Below are 19,902 nucleotides of genomic sequence, written 5' to 3'. Positions count from 1 at the left end.
TCCTGGGGGAAATGGGAACCCCCATTTTCTCCCCTTTATTATTACCTCGGTATTTCCTTCTCAGTTCACTAGGCTGTCAGTGCCCTTCCTATGACTGTGTTCCGTGTCCCTGATCCCCACTGTCCCTCCCTGCCTCCCACCCATCATCTGCACTGTCCTCTCCGGTCTGCCTGGGCCGCAGCCCAGTGCCCTGCCTGGCCAGCCTCCCTGGCTCCCCCTCTGCAGTGCTGAGCCGGCTCCACCCCCACCCCCCTCTGTCCAGGCCCTGATCCGCTGTAGCTCAGAGGTTGAGTGCCCCAGCTCAGGCCCCAGGGCCGAGGACAGACCTGAACACATTAGCAGCCACAGAGGCCCTCTCCAGCCTGGGCAGAGCAACCCCCAGTGCAGGGCATGGGGGTGGGCGGCCCCCCCAGGTAAGTGCAGATATGAGCCAACCTACCCCATCCTCCTCCTGCCCCCAACACCTTCCCTGGTGTTCCAGCCGGTGTTTACCCCCCCGCTAGCACCCCAGTTCCTGGCTTCCAGCTCCGGTCGCTACCGACAATGAGTTTCTCACTATCCCATTATCCCTTTAAGAGGCATCCCCTCACTCTCCCTATCTGTCTCCATTTCCTAGGACATTCACTTCATTCCTCTTCTAATTCTTCCTCAGCCGTCTTGTCTACTGACCTCTGAGTCCTGTCGCCTGCCCCCACCCCAGATTCTCTCTCTCTCTCTCTCTCTCTCTCTCTCTCTCTCTCTCTCTCTCTCTCTCTCTCTCTCTCTCTCTCCAGGTCTTTGTTTTTCTGAGTCCATCTCTGCCCCCAGCCCCTTTGGGTCTCTGTCCCCCCAGCTCACGCCACTGTGACCTGTTTCTCTGGGTCTCTTTCTCTAAGTCAGTCTCTTGTCCCTCTCTCTTTCTGTGTCTGGCTGGCTGTCTCTCTCTCTCTCTCTCTCTGGGTCTCTGTCCCTCTCTCTGTGTCTCTGTCTCTGTCCCCCAGCTCACACCACTGTGACCTCCTATTTCTCTGGGTCTCTGTCCCCCAGCTCACGCCACTGTGACCTCCTGTTTCTCTGGGTCTCTCCTGTTTCTCTGGGTCTCTCCCTCTCTGTGTCTCTGTCTCTCTGAGTCGGTCTCTGTCCCCCAGCTCACGCCACTGTGACCTCCTGTTTCTCTGGGTCTCTGTCCCTCTCTCTCTGTGTCTCTGTCTCTCTGTGTCTCTGTCTCTCTGAGTCATCTCTGTCCCCCAGCTCACGCCACTGTGACCTCCTGTTTCTCTGGGTCTCTGTCCCTCTCTGTGTGTCTCTGTCTCTCTGAGTCATCTCTGTCCCCCAGCTCATGCCACTGTGACTTTGCATCTTCTTTGGGCCTAGTGACCCCAGTATGGCTGGGTTGTCTAGCTGCCTTGGAGGCTAGGAAAGGACAGAAGTTCCTGTTCTGCTTGGTCAGTGGCCTCTGTTGGGGCCCTCTCAGTACCCTCTGTCCCCATTACTTGGTGGGGGCAGGGGTAGGGGTGCCACCTTGTGTGAATGGGAGGGGCGGGGTTTTTGGCTTCAGATTATATAGTGACTTTGACGTGAAGTTGAAGTACCTTAAGCCCTGTGGCTCCTTTATATGGAAACATTAAGCTGCTCTTGTGGGTCAGGTGGAAGGTGGGGGCGGGGAGGGTGTGGGTCAGTATCCTTCCCCCATCTTCTGGGGAGCAGCCTAGTGCTGGGCCGTGGGATGCGGATGGCTCCCTGAAGGGAAAAGTCCCACCCAATATAGGGTGGATACAAGTCTACCTCAGGGCAGTGGCAGAGTCGGGGTCAGAGGTTTGGGACCCAAGCCAGCTTCCTACCCTAGCATAGGAGCCCCAGATTGTGATGAGGTGAAGTTCTTGGCCCCTGCTACCCTGAAAATCAAAGGTGAACAACCCTGGAGGGAGTAGGTACCACGGCAGCTTCGGGTCCTCCATGTACACGTTGGCCTGTCCACACCAGCACTCAAGCAGCTGCGGTCTCACAGGCTCAGCAACCAGGGCCTCATTGGTATCTGAGCTTGCCACCTCTCTCTCCAGCTGAGGCACTTGAGGTTGGCTGATTCCACCTCCCTCTCTCCCCGGTTAGCTCTTGGAAATTATTGCAAAGTAGGAATCCTGCCACAGAGGCTGCTCATGATGCTCGTTACTTTCCACATTCCAACTGTAACCTGCTCTTGAGAGACTAGCCTGCTCCCAGTCCCGAGAATGACCTTCAACGTTCAGGGCTGCTGTGCTGACTCAGTCCAGCTCCATCCACTCAGCCCTGAGCCCCAGGTTTGCACCCATCGGGTAGGCCTAGTGATCCCTGCCGGACTTTCTGGATGCCATGGAGACCAAGAAAGAGGTGCATGGTACTCTTGGGCCATAAGTACCACACTTCACACAGCCTTCTTTCCTAGAACACTCAGGTCCTTCCACCAAAGCCCGTGAGGTTCCATAGTCTAGTGTGCGTATAGGGGTAGAAAGCCATAGACTGAACTGGTAACACTTGGACCAGATCAGCCCTGTAGTAGCTGGAGGTGAGGCCGAAGGCCCAGACCTCCAGTCCTCTGGGGCTCGGGAAGGTCCATGAACACCCACTGTACCCACTGTCAGAACTGATCTGTCCAGGTCAGAACTCAGCCTAGAGCTGCCCACGGACTTCCAGATGCTCTCCCTTTCAGGATGGGGTATTGATCTCCATCCCTCAAATGAGCAAATCAAAACTCTTGAAAAGGAACCCTAGACTACAGTCTAAACCAGATCAGGCCTTGAGTCTGTCTTTGTTTTTTTGACAAGGTCTTGCTAGGTAGGCTGGCCTGGAGTTCACAGAGATCCACCTTCCTCGACGATGACCAACAGGCCCTGGGTCTTTATGACCCTGGGTACTTCCTTAAAGGAGTGCTGTGGCCTGAACACCCGGGGCCTGAGGCATGGAACGTGTGTGTTCTGCAGCTGAGCCCCAACCTTCCCCAGCCAGTGGTTGTTAGTGTGTCAGAGTTAAGTGGCTATCATTCTGGCAGCGCTGGGACGTTTTGTATAACTCTAGAAAGAAACCCTGCATCCTTTCCCAGCCTACCCTTTCTCAGATGGAGGTAACGCCCACATACCATCCCATGTGCTTAGAGTCACCTCCATACCTGAGTAGTGCTTTAGGCCTGTGATCCTTGCACTCAGGAGGTGGAGGCAGGAGGATTGGTTCTAGACCAGTCTGGGCCATGAAAACTCGGTCTCAAAAACAAACATCTCCAGATTGTAATACGGAGCAATGCAATGCTATGTAGCTTTACAGTATTGTTCAGGGAGTACTGATGTGTGAAAAGGTCCACGTTTGGCTGGGTTCAGTGGGTACAGATGATGTAGAGACAGGGAACTGAGGGATGACTGAATGGGCGGCTCACACTTAAAATGTTTTTGAGGTACATCCGTGCTTGGCATGGCCTGTGTTCCCACCTGCTCTAGGGACTGAGATGCAGAGATCTCTTGAGCTCATAAGGTAGCCTCAACAAAGAAATGACTCATATGGTTGATGTTGGTCCCTCATTCCTTTTTTCTGCCAGGTAGAATCCTTGTTACTTGTCTGAGTCAGGGCCTTTCATAGCTCAAGCTGGCCTCAAATTCTCCATGGTTCTACACCAGCCTCCTGAGTGCTGGAATTGCAGTATGTACATCGCACACCACGTCTGGGGCTTCTTTTTCTCCTGACGCGTGGTCTTAGTGATCACCAAGGGCTCGGTACTGAAGTGCTGGTATTCAAGCTTGAGCAGCTGTGGTCTGAGGCAGGAGGCTGTATCTGTAAAATGACTTGGTTTATCTCAGAACTCTGTTCCTGGGGCTAGGGCAGACACGGCTCAGTGGTAGAGCACTTGACTACCCACTACCAGTAAGGGGCTAGGGCAGACACGGCTCAGGGCTGGGGCACTGACTAGTATTCAGGAGTTCCTCACCAGTACCATCTGAAAAACAAAAACCACAAACGTGTAAGTTCATGTACAATGCTTACCAATGGTGGTCTAAGCCACCAGTTTGGTGTTCTTCATAACAGCATTACACGGACTAGAAACCCTGTGCTACAATTGCAGCTATCCCAAGTTTCATATGGCAGGATAGTCTTTTGGTTTTTCGAGACAGGGTTTCTCTGTGTAGTTTTGGAGCCTTTCCTGGAACTCACTCTGTAGACCAGGCGGGCTCGAACTCACAGAGATCCGCCTGGCTCTGCCTCCCGAGTGCTGGGATTAAAGGCGTGCGCCACTACCTAAGTACTAAGTACCTAAGTACTGGCCCACGCAGTAGATGGAGCTGGTGTCATGGCTGGTGGGTCCTCTAGTTCCGGTACCTCTGACGTTCCTGCCCATCTTTTGTTCCTACAGGTTTGGGGCGCCCGCCCCCCGCTAGGCCAAGTAGAGGGGGGTCTCCCCGCCCAATGGGCCTGGCCAGGGCCCTGCGCCGCCTGAGCGGCGCGCTGGAGTCAGGAAACGGTCGGGCTGGCGATGAGGAGGAGGCGGGGGCCGGGCTGTGCCGCAATGGGTGGGCGCCGGGGCCGGTGGCTGGGAGCCGGCGCCGCGGGCGCTTCGTCAAGAAAGACGGGCACTGCAATGTGCGCTTCGTGAACCTGGGCGGCCAGGGCGCCCGCTACCTGAGTGACCTGTTCACCACGTGTGTGGACGTGCGCTGGCGCTGGATGTGCCTGCTCTTCTCCTGTTCCTTCCTCGCCTCCTGGCTGCTCTTCGGCCTCACCTTCTGGCTCATCGCTTCACTGCACGGCGACCTGGCCGCGCCGCCGCCCCCGGCGCCCTGTTTCTCCCAGGTGGCCAGCTTCCTGGCTGCCTTCCTCTTCGCGCTGGAGACGCAGACGTCCATAGGCTACGGGGTCCGCAGCGTCACCGAGGAGTGTCCGGCCGCTGTGGCCGCCGTGGTGCTGCAGTGCATCGCAGGCTGTGTGCTCGACGCCTTCGTCGTGGGGGCGGTCATGGCCAAGATGGCCAAGCCCAAGAAACGCAACGAGACACTGGTCTTCAGCGAAAACGCAGTGGTGGCTCTGCGAGACCGCCGGCTCTGCCTCATGTGGCGGGTGGGCAACCTGCGCCGCAGCCACCTGGTGGAGGCTCACGTGCGGGCCCAGCTGCTGCAGGTGAGGGGGTCCTGGGAACCGGGGTGCTGCGGACCTGGCTGCTGCCGAGGTGGGGTGCGCGCGTGCGTGTGTGTGTGTATGCGCATGTGCGTGTGTCCAGGGGAGGACCAGTTGCAGGGTGTGGGGAGAAGGGAGGTGTGCCTTCTTCAGCACCTTGAATAGCAGCATGTGGGCCTCCTGGAGAGGTAGACCAGGAGGCAAATTCCTGGAACCCCGGGCTTGAGAGACTAGGACCCCTGAGAGCCTCTTGGCCTGGAGAGTAGGTAGGAGTTTACTGGGTGCTCTAGACCTGGGCAACCACGCCCGCCCTCACATGCTCCTTCTGGTAGCTCCCAGCAGCCAGAAAGATGTGATGTGTTTAGTGGGTGCTGGGGACTCTGAGGCCTTGCCACTCTCTAGGGCACAATCACCAGGAGAAAGGAGAACAGAGCAGCCCAGGGCAGCCCAGAGCAGCTCTCCTATCAGCCTCGTACCCAGTGAATAGAGCACCACGGGGCTAGCGGCCTCCTCCAAGCCCTGCTGTAGGAACTGGATGCTCCTAGACTTGGCCGCCACATCGTTCAAGCATCTGGCCTCCCCAGAAAGCATTGGGCTGCAGTCGGCACTGGCCAAGTGGAGGCTGCACTTGAGGCCAGAAGAGGGGCCAGCTGACTGTGGGAAGTACAGCTCCCAGAAGCCTCTGGGGCACAGAGAACAGACCCCCATATCTGAGCTCCTCCCAGCCCTTTGAAACACCAAGATGACTCAGGGGGACGCTTCTTCCAGAGGTCTGTGGGGTAGTGACACATTCTGGAAGCCAGTCATAGAGCAGTAAGTGGGAGACAAACTGCCGGGGTCTAGTATAAGGCGCACTTCTCCATGGGCTCACACCCATACTCAATGGGGTGGAGGAGGCACAGCGACCTGGCAGTGGTGGAACAGTTCCTGTTGGAGCCACTGCGCTCTCCCATGTCCTCTCTCCCCAGATCTCCATCTCACTGTCTTCCCCTTGCTCCCGGGTTTCTGGTCCCCCCTGGGAGCGGGCCTCTGTCCCCTCCCCTAGGTCTGTCTGTCCCCTTATCTCTGAGTCTGTGTCCCTTCCTCTTGGGGTCTGTCTCCCTGTCTGTCTCTGTCCCTTTCTCTGGATCCATGTTCTCCAGGATCACCTTGCTGCTCTTGGGTCTTTCTTTGGATCTTTATTCCTCTCTTGCTGAAATCTTGGTTCACCTCTCCGGCTCTGTCCTCTTGCTTCTTTCTGCACAGCCCCGTGTGACCCCAGAGGGTGAGTACATTCCACTGGACCACCAGGATGTGGACGTTGGCTTTGACGGAGGCACCGACCGCATCTTCCTCGTATCTCCCATTACCATTGTGCACGAGATTGACTCGGCCAGTCCACTGTATGAGCTGGGACGGGCAGAGCTGGCCCGGGCTGACTTTGAGCTGGTGGTCATTCTTGAAGGTATGGTTGAGGCCACCGCCATGACAACACAGTGCCGCTCATCTTACCTCCCAGGTGAGCTGCTCTGGGGCCACCGCTTTGAGCCAGTCCTCTTCCAGCGCGGCTCCCAGTATGAGGTTGACTATCGCCACTTCCACCGAACATACGAGGTCCCAGGGACACCAGTCTGCAGTGCCAAGGAGCTGGATGAACGGGCAGAGCAGGCTTCCCACAGCCCTAAGTCAAGTTTTCCTGGCTCCCTCACTGCATTTTGTTACGAGAATGAACTTGCTCTGAGCTGCTGCCAGGAAGAAGAGGAAGATGAGGACGCTAAAGAGGGGACTTCAGCAGAGACCCCAGATAGAGCTGCCAGCCCCCAAGCTCTTACACCAACCCTGGCACTGACCCTGCCTCCATGACAGCTGAGGTCCACTTCCCCATGTGACTCCCCTTCCCAAAAATGACAGGGATGGAGAGCTTCCAGCCTCTGTTGGGAGCGGAGCAGGGGTTTCCAAGGACCAGTGGCCTGCTGGAACAACCATTAACCATGAGGTTGTCTACCACAGATAACACCAGACCTTCATTTCTCTGCTCCATTCTCCCTCTCAAGACCCCTTTATGAGCTGGATTCCTGAGTCTTACCAGAGCTGAGGGAGCCAGGTTTCTGGGTCATCCAAGAGGCAAGGCATGAAGCCTGGATTCTGGTTAGATATGCAGCTTCAGGGGAGAAGATGTCAATGTACACAGATTAAGAAACAAAGATTCAAGTGACGATGGCTTTGATACCCTCAGGAGGAAGGGGGTAGAGAACTCCAAGGAGCATCATGATTGACCGAAGACAGAATGGTGACTGGACTGTAGATGGAGAAAGGACCTGGTGGTTCCAGAAAGGCCATGAGTTGAGATTCTCTGAGTCTAGGTTGACAGTGGGGATTCTAGAACAGGTTGGCTAGAGAGTGGAACTGCTCCAGAAACTATAAAGCTGTGTTTCTAGAAAACACACAACATTGGTAGGTGTGAGTTTGGAAGGACTAAGCTGACATGAGCTTCCTGATGCTGGAGAACTCGGGAGTACTGCCTGTTTAGGGTCCAGCTAAGGGGGTGAGTGGCTTCTCCGTGATCCACAGGGTAAATTTTGTTTTTGTTTGAAGTGCCATTCTTAGAACATCCAAAGGAATCAGGATTCTATGGTTCAAGGTTGATCAGAGTCCAGGTAGGAGTCTAGATGTCTATGGTTTGCTGACTCCACTTCGCTTAGCAGGGTTGTGGATCTCCATGACCTTGGGTGACTTCCTGTGGTTCTGTAATGCCAAAAGGAATCAAAGCTCCACAGACCCAGAGCTGTCCTTTCCCAAAGCCTAGATGTCCTCGTCACCTTCAGGTGGACAGCCTGGTAGTTACAGGAGGCAGACACTCTTCTGGGCGGAGCTTGTAAGCAAGAGCCTAGAGGATCACAGGGCTAACTAGGGGATAAGGGAAGGGAGAGGCTGAGGCTGGTGAGCCTAAAATACTCTGGAATACTACACCTAGTGATGTATGTCTACTTCTCAAAGATACTATATATGTGTGTATTATGTCTGATATAAATACAGATCTCTATCTTTTCTGTTTGTTCCTGTAGTAAGATATGAACAGTCAACTGGGGCCCTTTGCAGAGATCTGGGAAGACTTACTTTAAGTACCTTCGGGACTTTGGGCAGACCTTTCCTTGTGTTGCTTCGGTTTTTCCTGGAACAATGGCCACTGGAGCTTGAAGTTCTCCAGGGGTCCTCCCAAGAAGGATGCTCTTTCACCTTCTGGAGGCTAGGATACAGTACAGGTCCTAACATTCCTGTCCCGACCCTCGTGCTGAAAAGCACAACCTTCCGGGGGCAGTTGGGAGGGGACACTGACTTGATGGCTGCTCCCATATTGAATGTAGATTACAGGACCAGCAAGAGGAAGCCCCCAAGGGCCAGTGTCACCACCTCCCTGATCCAGGCCGGGGGCTGGGGATGGAAGAGGCAGCCGTTATCTCCAGGGTTATGTTCCCTGTGAGAAAGTGCAGTTCTTAGGGGAACCTGTAACTGTATTAAAGGCCCAGGAGCTCCGGCAGGGTGCCTGTGTTTCCGGAATGCTGGTCCTTGTTCTTGGACTTCACCCATAGTACAGCCACCTAAGTGCCCAGCAGGCTGGTGGCCAGCCTCAGGGGAGCTGCCAGGAGGAGGAGGTGTCCTCACCCATGTTCCCGACTGAGAGCCAGCCCCGGCGCTGGCTTGCCTGAGTGCTGAATCCACCCATGCCCTCTTCTGGCCCTCATCTTGCTTTATCCTTCAGAATCCCCAGGTAATAACCGGACAGGATTAATTAGCTGGAAGCTCTCCCACCTCCGGGTCTGGGGCAGGGACTAGGGATGATGGAGACCATGGTGGAGAAGAAGCTGAGGGTGAAGAGGCAGGGGCATGAGGTTCTACTGGGAGGGAGAGGGTGGGGAGGGGACTGGGGCAGCCAGGTCTCCAGGGGAGGGCACGGGTCAGGCCACTCATAAAGGTCAGAGTGGGGATTAGGAGGCTCCATGACTAATCCAAAGGATTAACCAAGTCCTGGCCCTGAATCCGCCCCCACCTGGGCAGCCCAGGGACACAAATGAGGACGAGACCTGGAATGGGTCACTTCCGCCCCGTCCCGGGCCTACAAGTGTGTCAGCGTACCCCTCACTGCTTTCCCTGCCAAGCAAACGGGATTCTGAGAGGAGGGAGGAGTTGACGGAGGACAGCAGTGTGAGGACCTTAAGTACAGGGCCCTGGAGAGCTGCCAACAGGGCCAGTGCAGGCAGAGGGTTCTGCGGGAGCAGGGGTGTCTTGGGAGAATGCCTGGGGAAGGCAGGGTCTTAGGAGGAGGAAGCTAAGCTAAGAGGGAGAGTTTAGGAGAGAGGACGAGCCTGGAAAAGTGCTGGGAGGGTAGAGCCAGTGTATTCGTGGTACCCAGTACATTTGGAAGAGATAATGCCTTTATTTCCCATCCTTGGACTCTGAGGAGATTGAGTTGTGTAGGGAAATCACATGAGGTGGCACAGAAAGGGATGGCAACCGCCTGAAGAGAATAGCCTGAGAAAGGAGGCAAAAGACAGGCCTGTGCGGCTCCCAGTTGCTTGGCAACCGCCGCGGTCAAAAGCTAGCTTGCAGGGCCAGGAGGTGTGGCTCCGGGAAACAACTCCAGGTTGACACCCCGCCCTTGACAACAAGACTAATCAAATACCGCCCCCTAGCAACGAATTTCTGAAAGAGGTTAGGCAGCCCTGGTCTGGCTCCTGCGCAGGCGCATTCCTCCCTGCTCCACGAAGCCCCACCTCCTTGTCACTCCTTTTTGAGTCTTTTTATTGGAGGATAAAACTGCCAAGGATTTTCTTTTGTTTCGGAGGCGGGATCAAGCATCCTGCCCGCACTCCGATTGGTCACTCTAGCAGTCTATCGCCAGCTGTACGTGCCAGCAACCGCTTCTCGTGTGCCTATTGGTCCTGGAGATGATCCTGCGGCGTCGGGGGCGGAGCAGTCGGGGAGATCCGCAGCGGATTGGGTGGTGTCAAGGCGAGGGGCGGGCCCCACCGGCCGGGCGGTTGGGCCGTGAAGGGAGAGTCTTTTCGGCGCTGAGGACGGGCGCTGAGGAGGCGGCGGTGGCTCCTGGGGCGTTTGAGCGGGCTCACTCGAGCCCGCGGGCCGACGCGGACGCAGGCCCAGCCGGCGGAACCGCCCCGGACTCCCCGCGGGCATTCCTAGCCGCCATGGAGGACGGTGTCTACGGTAGGCCGGGCGAGGCGGACAGGCGGGCGGAGTGGCTCCCAAGCCCAGCCAAGGACAGCCGAGCGGTAGCGAGGCGCCTCTCTGCGCGCGGCACGGGCTTCCGGCACGGCCCAGAGCCGGGGGTCCCGGGCCATTGTTTGGGCCGAGCCCTCTTCCGGCGGCGGCGGCGGCGGCGGGCGGGGCGGGGCAGCGAGAGCGGGGCGGGGCGTACACCCGCGCTAGCCAGGGCCTGGCTTTCTGGCTGCAAACCCTGGCTTTATGACCTCCCTACCGACCCTGATCCAGGGTCCGGATGCCTTAGCTTGGCTTCACTGTGCACCCCAGATTCAGACCACGGAGCCAGGAGCCAGAGCCTTAGTTTCTTTCTTGGTTCCAAGAAAGGCACCCAGGATCCAGGACCCCCAACTCTCCCACCATGATGGAGCCAGGGGTCCGGCCTCCTTACAAGAAATGTACCCAAGTCCACGCCAGGGTTCCCACTACGGTGGAGCCAGGAACCAGAGTCTTGGTGCCTTTCCAAGAAATGCACCCAGGGTCCAGGATCCCAGGACCTCAGCCATGATGGGGGCACCTGTTCCCTTCTGAGAATACACCCCTGATCCAGGGCCTCAGATTCCCTGTGATGATGGAGCCATGAGCCCAGGGGCCTGTGTCCTTTCAAGTAATGTTTTCAATATTCAAGCCTCCCATTCTACTTGTAATGGAACCAAGGAGCCAGGGCCTCCAAGTAAAGTATCCACAATTCAGAACCACGAGTTCCCAAGTGTGGTGATGGGTCCAGGATCCCAGAGACCGGTTCCTTTTCAAGTAAAATACCCAAGATGTAGGTCCCCACTTCCGTGATGAAGCTGGGGCTCCATCCTTCCAAGTAATGGGCCCAGAAGTTCATCCCCAGACCTATTAAGAGATGAGATTCCCAGGCCTTCTGCCCCTGACTAAGGTCTTACTTCCTCTCCTCTAAGATTTCTAGTAGCCCATTCCTCTTCTGGACAGGAATTCAGGCCCCCAGCCTTAATCCTTTCTCGGGATGCAGCAGTCCTGGCCCAGAACTCACTTCTGACCCTGGTTCCTAGAGCCCCCAGACTTGACTCCAGAGGAGCGCATGGAGCTAGAGAACATCCGGAGGCGCAAGCAGGAGCTGCTGGTGGAGATCCAGCGCCTGCGAGAGGAGCTGAGCGAAGCTATGAGTGAGGTGGAGGGTCTGGAGGCCAATGAGGGCAGGTGAGGACTGGGGGGAGCTCACGGGACTCGGGGCTTGGCCAGGGATGCTCAAGCATTGACCCTTGGCTGCTGTCTACCCTGCTTTCGCAGTAAGACCTTGCAGCGGAACCGGAAGATGGCAATGGGCAGGAAGAAATTCAACATGGACCCCAAGAAGGTTGGTTAGCTGAGCAGGTATTCAGGCATGGTTTTGATATCCTAGGTTCTAGAAGATAATAGGTTTCCTCTAGGCAACAGACTCCTGATCTGTTCGATGAGTGTCCATGTACTGAGGCCTCTGGGAGCTGGCCCTGTGCTGGGCAATCCCTGCCTCACTCTCAGGGATCCCCCTGATGTAAGGGCTGTAGTTCAGGGTAAGAGATGGCAGTCAGGGAGGGGTTCCATGTTTACAGCTTGATGGACAGGTATCTGCTTCCTTTTTTATTGTGTTGTGTAGTGTGTTCAATTGTTCTCCAAACCTGCTCCTTGCCAGACACAGTTGTGCATGCTGCAATCAGTCAGGCAGAGGCTGGGGGGATGGGCTCGAGATGATACTTGGGGAGCTCTGTTAGGGTGGAGAGGCTTGGATGTTGAGGTTCTTGGGGAGCAGCCTCTGCCTCGGCACACATCTGGCCCTCTCCCTCCAGGGGATCCAGTTCTTGGTGGAACACGAACTTCTGCAGAACACACCTGAGGAAATCGCTCGCTTCCTGTACAAGGGTGAGGGGCTGAACAAGACAGCCATTGGGGACTACCTAGGGGAAAGGTGAGCTGCCCGGCCTGCGCAGTACTCCCAGCCTCAATAGCAGCTCGTGGGTAGAACAGGTGTGTGGCCTCCACCTGGATCATGATAATGGACTGGCTGGCTCTGGGGAGCTTGAACGTATAGGGAAGTGGTACCTGTAGCCATTCAGTATTGAAGTCTGAGTGTCAGTGGCTTAACCATGTACACACAAGCTAGTAGCATCTGAAAAGTGTCGTCTGGAAGTTTTGATCGTGGGTCAGAGCTACAAGTATATGGAGACCTTCTGTGGACATGTGAATGCATGGGAACTGGGAACTGCCTGTGGATTCTTAGGTAAAGGTCAGTTCTTGAGATAAAGGTGTCTGGGGAGCATGAGAACACCTGAGAGATGACGGCAGGTGGTCTGATGACACCAGGTGGTCTGACAGGCAAGGTGGACGTCCTACCTACTCCGGGACCCAGCCCATGGATGGAGCAGGTGGAAGGTTCAGCTGCTGTGAGGGCGGCCCAGTAACTGAGATATGATGCTGCTATCTCTCCTACCACTGCTCCTAATGGGACTCTCTCTCTCCCTTCAGGGAAGAGCTAAACCTGTCCGTGCTCCATGCTTTTGTGGATTTGCATGAGTTCACCGATCTCAATCTGGTACAGGCCCTGCGGTGAGGATGGGGCAGAAATGCATGTGCCAGGGCTTTCTTAGTTGTGGGGGCAAAACGCTCCGACAGGGACAAACAGCACTCGGGAAATGACGTCTCTAAGAAGACAGTCAGGTGGGGGGCCTCCTGCGGGCTTCCTCTCGGGGTGCTCAGTGGATCCTCCTACATGACAGCACAGCCCCTGTGGGGTGGGAGGGAGTGGGAAAAGGCTCTTCTCTGTAGACCCACCAGAACCCATGGCCGGAACCTACTGGTCTGCTCCTGCAGTTGAAACAGCCCCAGGGGTGGGAGATTTGAATTCTGACTGATGGTTTGGGGGGTTGGGGTTGAGACACCATTTCACTCTGTAGCCATGATTGGCCTGGAACTCTGTGTAGACCAGGCTGGCCCTGAGCTCAGAGAGATCCACCTGCCTTTCCCTCCTGGATGCTGGGATTAAAGGTGTGCATCACCAGACTGGGCAAGGTTTGGATAATGATTTGTCCGCTTCTAACAGAGACTAAGAAGCAGAGTGTTTTCCAGCCCTGAAACCTACCCCGCTCCTCCCCTAACCAGGCAATTCCTGTGGAGCTTTCGCCTCCCTGGAGAGGCTCAGAAAATCGACCGGATGATGGAGGCCTTTGCCCAGCGATACTGCCTGTGCAACCCTGGGGTCTTCCAGTCTACAGGTAGACCAGAGGGCAGGACGTGGGCCTGCAGTCTGAGGAAGGAGTACTGGAGGCTAGACTGTGTTTGAGGGAAGAGCCTGGGATCTGGCTTCCCAGACTATGGGGACCTCAGGACAGAGGGCTTGGGAGGGTCCCGGGGCATCACCAGCCGCCTTCTTTTCTCTGGTGTAGACACCTGCTACGTGCTGTCCTTCGCTGTGATCATGCTGAACACCAGCCTTCACAATCCCAATGTCAGGGACAAGCCGGGCCTGGAGCGCTTTGTGGCCATGAACCGGGGCATCAATGAGGGCGGAGACCTGCCTGAGGACCTGCTCAGGGTCAGTACTGTTCCCAGCCTCAGCACCCCTAATCTTCCGGGTCTGCCAGTGCTTTCCGGCCTGCTTGGCCCTTGGTTCTTTCCTGTGTCTCTTCTCAGGCTCTTCTGGGTCTTGATCTCCCATCATCTCTGAGAACTTAGCAGGCTTTCCCGCCATTATCCCTTCATCTCTTTTTTCTTCACTCTTCCCATCTCTACTGTTTTCTGTTTCCCTTTCTTCCCAGTTTGACCCTTTTCTCCCATGACTTCCCTAGAATTTCTAACCTGTCTCTTGCCCCTCAGAACCTCTATGACAGCATCCGAAATGAACCCTTCAAGATCCCTGAGGATGATGGGAATGATCTCACCCACACCTTCTTCAACCCAGACCGTGAGGGCTGGCTCCTGAAGCTGGGTACGTCCCTTCTTGAGCCTGATGGTAACCCTGCAGGGAACACTAGTAGCCTGGGTCAGGACTGAACGGCCTCAGTTTTTGCACCTCTGAGAACTTCAGACCTGAAAAACAGGGCTAAAAACAAGAGCAGACGTTGTCTATTTGCTGGGCCTGTTAAAGTGCTCCTAGCCCCCACCTGCTCATAGCCTGGAGCCTTCTATGCCAGTGCCTGATGAACCAGGCTGTTAGCTCCCTCAGTAAAACTCCCCGGGGCCCAGGGCAGGATTAAATGTGCAGTAGATTGTTTGCCCTGGACTTGGCCTTGCTGTCAACCAGCTGAAAAATCAGTCGGCCCCAGGAGAGCCAACACAGGCAGGGATAACTTTGGACTTCAAGCCTGGCTGGGGAGGGAACAGTGCAGCAGTAATAGCGTTTAGATGGCTCTTGAGTTCCCGTTTGGGAAGGGTGGTTGCAGGCAGTTCTTGTTGAAATGTGTGATATGGCACCATGTATTAAACCACTGCTCAGCCATCCAAGGCCAAAGAGGGGCCTGCTGTGACCAGGAGAGTTGTTCTCAGCACTCAGTGGGTTCTGTGTGACCCCTGAGGACCCTAGGCTCATGTAGACAGGATCTGGGTCCAGGCAAGTCATTAGTTACCATTACAGCTCCCCAGATACGTAAGAGTACAGCTAGGTGTCTCTGGGCTGAGCAGGGGCATAGTGGGAAGGCTGCATGGTCACTGCTCAGAGACCAAGTGCGAGGGCCATAGTGGGACAATTAGACACTCGCTAAGAAGCAGGCCTCGCTTTCCTTGGGTCCTGGTAAGCAGTGGCGTTGGCATCCCTCCAGGTCTCAGGTTCTGCCTTGAACTGTGCACTTGAAGCAAGGCATTGCATCTTCACAGCCACTGTTCTATCCTGGGAGCTGCACAAGGCCCTAGCTTGGCAGCACCAACCCTGGCCCCTTTGTAGGTGCAGGGAGGTCAGGAGAATCACAGATCAGGTTCCCCAGCACACAGTGGTCTCCCTGAGCATTAGAGGGAAGGAGCAAGAAGGCAACTTCCCCCAAGATGGGGCTCTGAGCTGCTCCCATTCTTCATTTGAAGAAACTGAGGCTCAAAGGTGCCCTGCCACTGAGATGCAGTGGCTGGAGTCTTGTCATGGGCTTAATATTGACCATCATGGCTAATGGAACCCTCTCTACTCATCCAGATGAACCGACTGTTCATCCAGAGGCTACAGTAGGCCATCTTGTTGCGGACAAGATGTGTGTGGGTGGGTCTCCAGGCTGGCATCCGAGAGGGCCAGGGATTTCCTGAGATCACACAGCTAAGACTAGCCCTACCCCTTAGGTCAGAGTAGAGGGTCTCAGGGAACATTTGTTTTCCAGGGCCAATCTGGTAGGCTGAGCACCCACTGGGAAAGGTTGAAGCCAGGAGGCCAGGAACATGGTGGGCAGGGGAGGCCTTGGCTCCTCCCCATGTGGATGTAACTGGTTTTCTTCCTCTCTCCCCCTCCCCTCTGCCTGTTCTCTTGCTGTGGCTCTGGCCCCTGTGCATCCCTTCCCTGACCCCCTATTTCTGTCGCTGCGATTCTTGGGGGCACCCCATCCCTCCGCCTTCCCCTCCACACCTGGTCCTGCCTGCTTTCTCGCTGTCTGCCCCAGGAGGTAGGTACCTGGTGTCCTTGCCCGAACCCAATAAGATAGGGAGGGGCTGCCCTGGCCTTGGCCCAGGGGGAGGGGCTTGGGCCTGTGCCAATAGAATAGCCAGAACCTGTGGCCCAAGCAGGGGTGCCACTCCTGGGGCCCCAGCAGCCTGTCCTTGCCTGCCTGTCTTTTCCCTCACTGCCTCTGTCCTAGACCTAAGAGCCCTACCTTTCCCCACTCTGCTCCCCTCCCCAGCGGTTCCCCGCTGAGCCCGGCCCCTCCCACCCCTTCCCTTGCAGGGGGCCGGGTGAAGACTTGGAAGCGTCGCTGGTTCATCCTTACAGACAACTGCCTCTACTACTTTGAGTACACTACGGTGAGGGTGGAGCTTGCAGACATAGGCCAAGATCTGGGGGGCAGGGCACCCAGCCCTCACTCTTAGGGAGGCACTGGGGAACCCATGGAACCTGAACTCTGACTCTGCCATCTAGGACAAGGAGCCCCGAGGGATCATCCCCCTAGAGAACCTCAGCATCCGTGAGGTGGATGATCCTCGGAAGCCGGTAAGATTCATGGGGTGCCCTTAACCGTGTGCCTCCCTGTCGTGGCCCAGGGCTGCTCTGACCTGTCCCCTCTATCCTAGAACTGCTTTGAGCTGTACATTCCCAACAATAAGGGACAGCTCATCAAAGCCTGCAAAACCGAGGCTGATGGTCGGGTCGTAGAGGGGAACCACATGGTGTACCGAATCTCAGCACCCACACAGGAGGAGAAAGACGAGTGGATCAAGTCCATCCAGTGAGCCTCACGGGGCTGGAATCTGAGTGGGGGCTGGGCCTGGGCCTGGGGCCCTCGGTCCTCATCACCCCCTTTTTGCAGGGCTGCTGTAAGCGTGGACCCCTTCTATGAGATGCTGGCAGCAAGAAAGAAGCGGATTTCTGTGAAAAAGAAGCAGGAACAGCCCTGACCCCTGTCCCCAACTCCATTATTTATTTTGGAGGTGCCCCGCCTGGGTGGCAGGACCCCTGGGCCCTGGGGCTGTGGATCCTGGTTCCCCATTTGGAAAATCACCACCTCTCGCTCCTGTCTCCTTATTTGTAATTAACATGTTGGTAATCTTATTAATTATTTAACCCCTCGCGCCTGCAGATGCCCTCATTTCTTGGGTTTGGGAGAGCCGAGAACCCATCCTCTTGACATTAGTCAGGACCCTGGGTGGCATACAGGGCGGAAGGCAGGTGATTCCCAGACAAGTCACGCAAACCCTGCGGGTGCCAAGTAAGGAGAATTTCGTTTCAGGGATGGTATTCAGGTACAACATACTCTCAAGACGTGCACTGCCCTTGTGGGCCAGGCCACCATGATCTTGTGGGGCCTGTGATCATTAGGGGGCTCAGAGGGAAGAAGTCCAGAGAAGACCCTGTGTGGGACAAAAGGAACTGGCTGTGCTGTCCTTTGAGAGTTCCAGTGTGGGCTGGAGAGGGCACAGTGGTACCATGGGGTGCATGGATGGCCTTGGAGGTGGGTTTTTGTCAGAAGGTCGGGGTATGTGTGTCCTGACTGGAGGCAATCTTGGTGAAGGTGGTAATGCTAAGTCCCTGACTGGTCCTGTCCTCTTGTGCTTCTGCTGGAATAGTGACTCCAGAGAACAAAGGCCCAGTGCCTACTGCCCACCTTCGGAGCCAAGAAGTTGGCATTTTTGTTTTCCTGGCCCATGGTGAGCTTAAACTGTGAATCCTGCCTCATCCTCTCAATTCTGGCATTATAGACTGCTAGCTACCTTCCCAGACCTGAAGTAGTATTTCTAGAGGAATTGACACTCCCAGCAAGCTTTAGCATGCAGGCCTGACTGGGAAGGAAGGATGCTACCCTGTGGCCTTCTGGGAACTGAGGTTCCAGGAGGTGTGTATTGGATCTGCAAACCGCTATTGGGGGTTTGTGTCTTGCCTTCCCTTGGCTACAGGCACCTGTGGGTGTCCGCCCAACAGCACTGATCTAGGGAAGGTACGAGTATCCAGATTATCTTCTGGGTGGGCTCTGGCTCAGGCTGCATGTCAGTGGACCAAGGCGGTCTTGTCTCCTAGCTATTAAGGTTTTTCTGGAGTTTACCTTGAAGTTGGAAAAGAGGCATGAACTACTTCCTCCCCGGGGCAGTTGTGAAATGGAGAGTCCCAAATAAAACGGAATTTCCAGCATCACCCGAAGAACCAGGAAAACACTGGGCAGTGAGTCTTGATTCAAAGGTTCCTAACCACCCTCTGACCCACGGTGTCTGCCTCCATGGGTTGAACTCAGGACTTGCCATAAGAGAATGGTGACTGGGCAGCAGAGGCACCATGTGGGGTGTGGGTCCCAGTTCCCACCTGTGAGTGGCTCTGAACTTAGGTCCCTTGTCTCTCTCACCTTGGGACCAGATTTGCTTGGCATAGATGGGTCGAGTTTGGATTGGTGGGAAAGGGGTGGCTTTGAGCTGGATGGTGTACTCTCACAAATTAAGGTGACAAGGACATGGAGGCATAGGGAACCACTAGCAGTAGGGCCCTCCTCACCCTAGGTTCCATGGTCTGGCGGGGGACTGGTGTGGGACTGGTGTGGCTCTGTGGGGTAAGAACAGGTTATGCAGGCCTGGCTGTGGGAAGCTAAGTCATGAGGCAGGAGTCTAGTGTGTTTGAGGGGGTCAGGGTGATCTGAGAGCGAGTAGAGGGGAAAGTGGAAAGACGTCCAGTCCCTGTGACTGGAGCAGGAGAGGGTATGGAGGAGCCACCACGGTGGGCCCAGGGCCGGGGCGATCGGCAGTGCCTGACTGAGGAGCTAAAGGGAACGTTGGCCAAACTAAGCTGCAAGTGTGTGGAGCATTCAAGTCAGACAGCAAAATGCTTTAACTGTCCTGCGGGCCGAGCATGGGGAGCTCAGGTGTCGGCAGAGGCAGGCTGAGGCAAGAGAAAGTGTTCAAGGCCAGGCTGAGTTGTACAAGACCACGCCTCCCCCGGTACCCACCAACATACCCACACACACACAAGTCCCCCCAAAGTGGGTGTTTGGACACAAGCCACAGCGGGCGCCATGTGGAGATGAATGCAGAGAACAGCATAAATAAAGCACAAATGAGTGCCAATGGTTACCTGAGGCCAGGCTGGCAAAACCACGGGAGTTTCCAAAATACTGATGGCCTTGGTCTTGGTCTTCTAGCCTCCAAAACTGTGAAGCAGTAAGGTTCTGTGGTTGAAGATACTGAATATGAGTTTGTGGAGAGCGCCAGAGAAAGTATACCCCTCCTTCAGACCAGGGGTCCTGATCCCAGGTTCCTCCCTCAGACAGGGTCAGGCCCTCAGATGCCCTCCTCCCTCAGACTAGAGAATTAGGACTCGAGCCCTGCTCCCTGGAACTGGTAGGACATCAGCCTTGCAGACCTTGGGTCACCCCGCTTTTCAACACCAGTTCTGGTCCTCTTCATTCACAGAGACGTGAAGGTCCTGGCCATGCTCCCCCACCACACACACACACCAGTTAGGACATAGCCCTTTCCCCTCAGACCTGAAACTCCTGGCCTTGGCCAGGTGGAAGTGGCTTGTGCCTTTAATCTCAGCAGAAGCAGGCTAACCCCCTAAGTTGGAGGCCAGCCTGGTCTACAGAGTGAGTTCTAGGACAGCCAGGGCCACAGAGTCAGTCTCTCCCTGTCACTTCTCTCTACACACACACACACCCCAAATAAATAAACCTGGCCCTTGTAAACCTGCCCTTGCCCTTTCTCAGACTTGGCATCAGGCCTATAACCCTCATTCTTCAAACTAGGACCTCCTGGCCTGGCCCACCCTACTACCATGACTCACCCCAACCTGGGTTGGCATGCCTCTAGATCACGTCAGTGGTGAGGACGGTGAACCCTGCCTGCTGTAGGGTTTTCCTTGGCCTGTGTCCCGTCACCTTAATTTACAAAGCAGAGTACACCATCCTACTCAACCCACCCTTGCTCTGCCTCCTT

At 55.8% G+C, this 19,902-nt stretch overlaps 2 protein-coding genes across 2 annotated transcripts; both read left to right on the top strand.

Moving 5' to 3' along the window:
• The first annotated feature begins 131 nt into the window (after nt 1–131).
• Kcnj14 (potassium inwardly rectifying channel subfamily J member 14) lies at nt 132–8,156 on the top strand. Its single transcript, XM_006981938.4, has 3 exons — nt 132–413; nt 4,352–5,112; nt 6,355–8,156. The coding sequence occupies exons 2-3, from the start codon at nt 4,405–4,407 to the stop codon at nt 6,949–6,951; spliced, it is 1,305 nt and encodes a 434-aa protein (XP_006982000.1). The 5' UTR covers nt 132–413; nt 4,352–4,404; the 3' UTR covers nt 6,952–8,156.
• A 1,900-nt stretch (nt 8,157–10,056) lies between these two features.
• Cyth2 (cytohesin 2) lies at nt 10,057–17,053 on the top strand. Its single transcript, XM_006981939.4, has 12 exons — nt 10,057–10,311; nt 11,385–11,532; nt 11,623–11,689; nt 12,159–12,277; nt 12,835–12,915; nt 13,468–13,580; nt 13,752–13,900; nt 14,182–14,293; nt 16,220–16,296; nt 16,412–16,483; nt 16,564–16,718; nt 16,800–17,053. Exons 1-12 carry the CDS (start codon nt 10,293–10,295, stop codon nt 16,885–16,887), a joined length of 1,200 nt encoding a protein of 399 aa, XP_006982001.3. The 5' UTR covers nt 10,057–10,292; the 3' UTR covers nt 16,888–17,053.
• The last annotated feature ends 2,849 nt before the right edge of the window (nt 17,054–19,902 follow it).

The sequence above is a fragment of the Peromyscus maniculatus genome, chromosome 1, assembly GCF_049852395.1.
Source record: "Peromyscus maniculatus bairdii isolate BWxNUB_F1_BW_parent chromosome 1, HU_Pman_BW_mat_3.1, whole genome shotgun sequence".
Lineage (NCBI taxonomy): Eukaryota > Metazoa > Chordata > Mammalia > Rodentia > Cricetidae > Peromyscus > Peromyscus maniculatus.
Note: the sequence above shows the minus strand (reverse complement) of the source record. Positions and strands in the feature narration are given on the sequence as shown.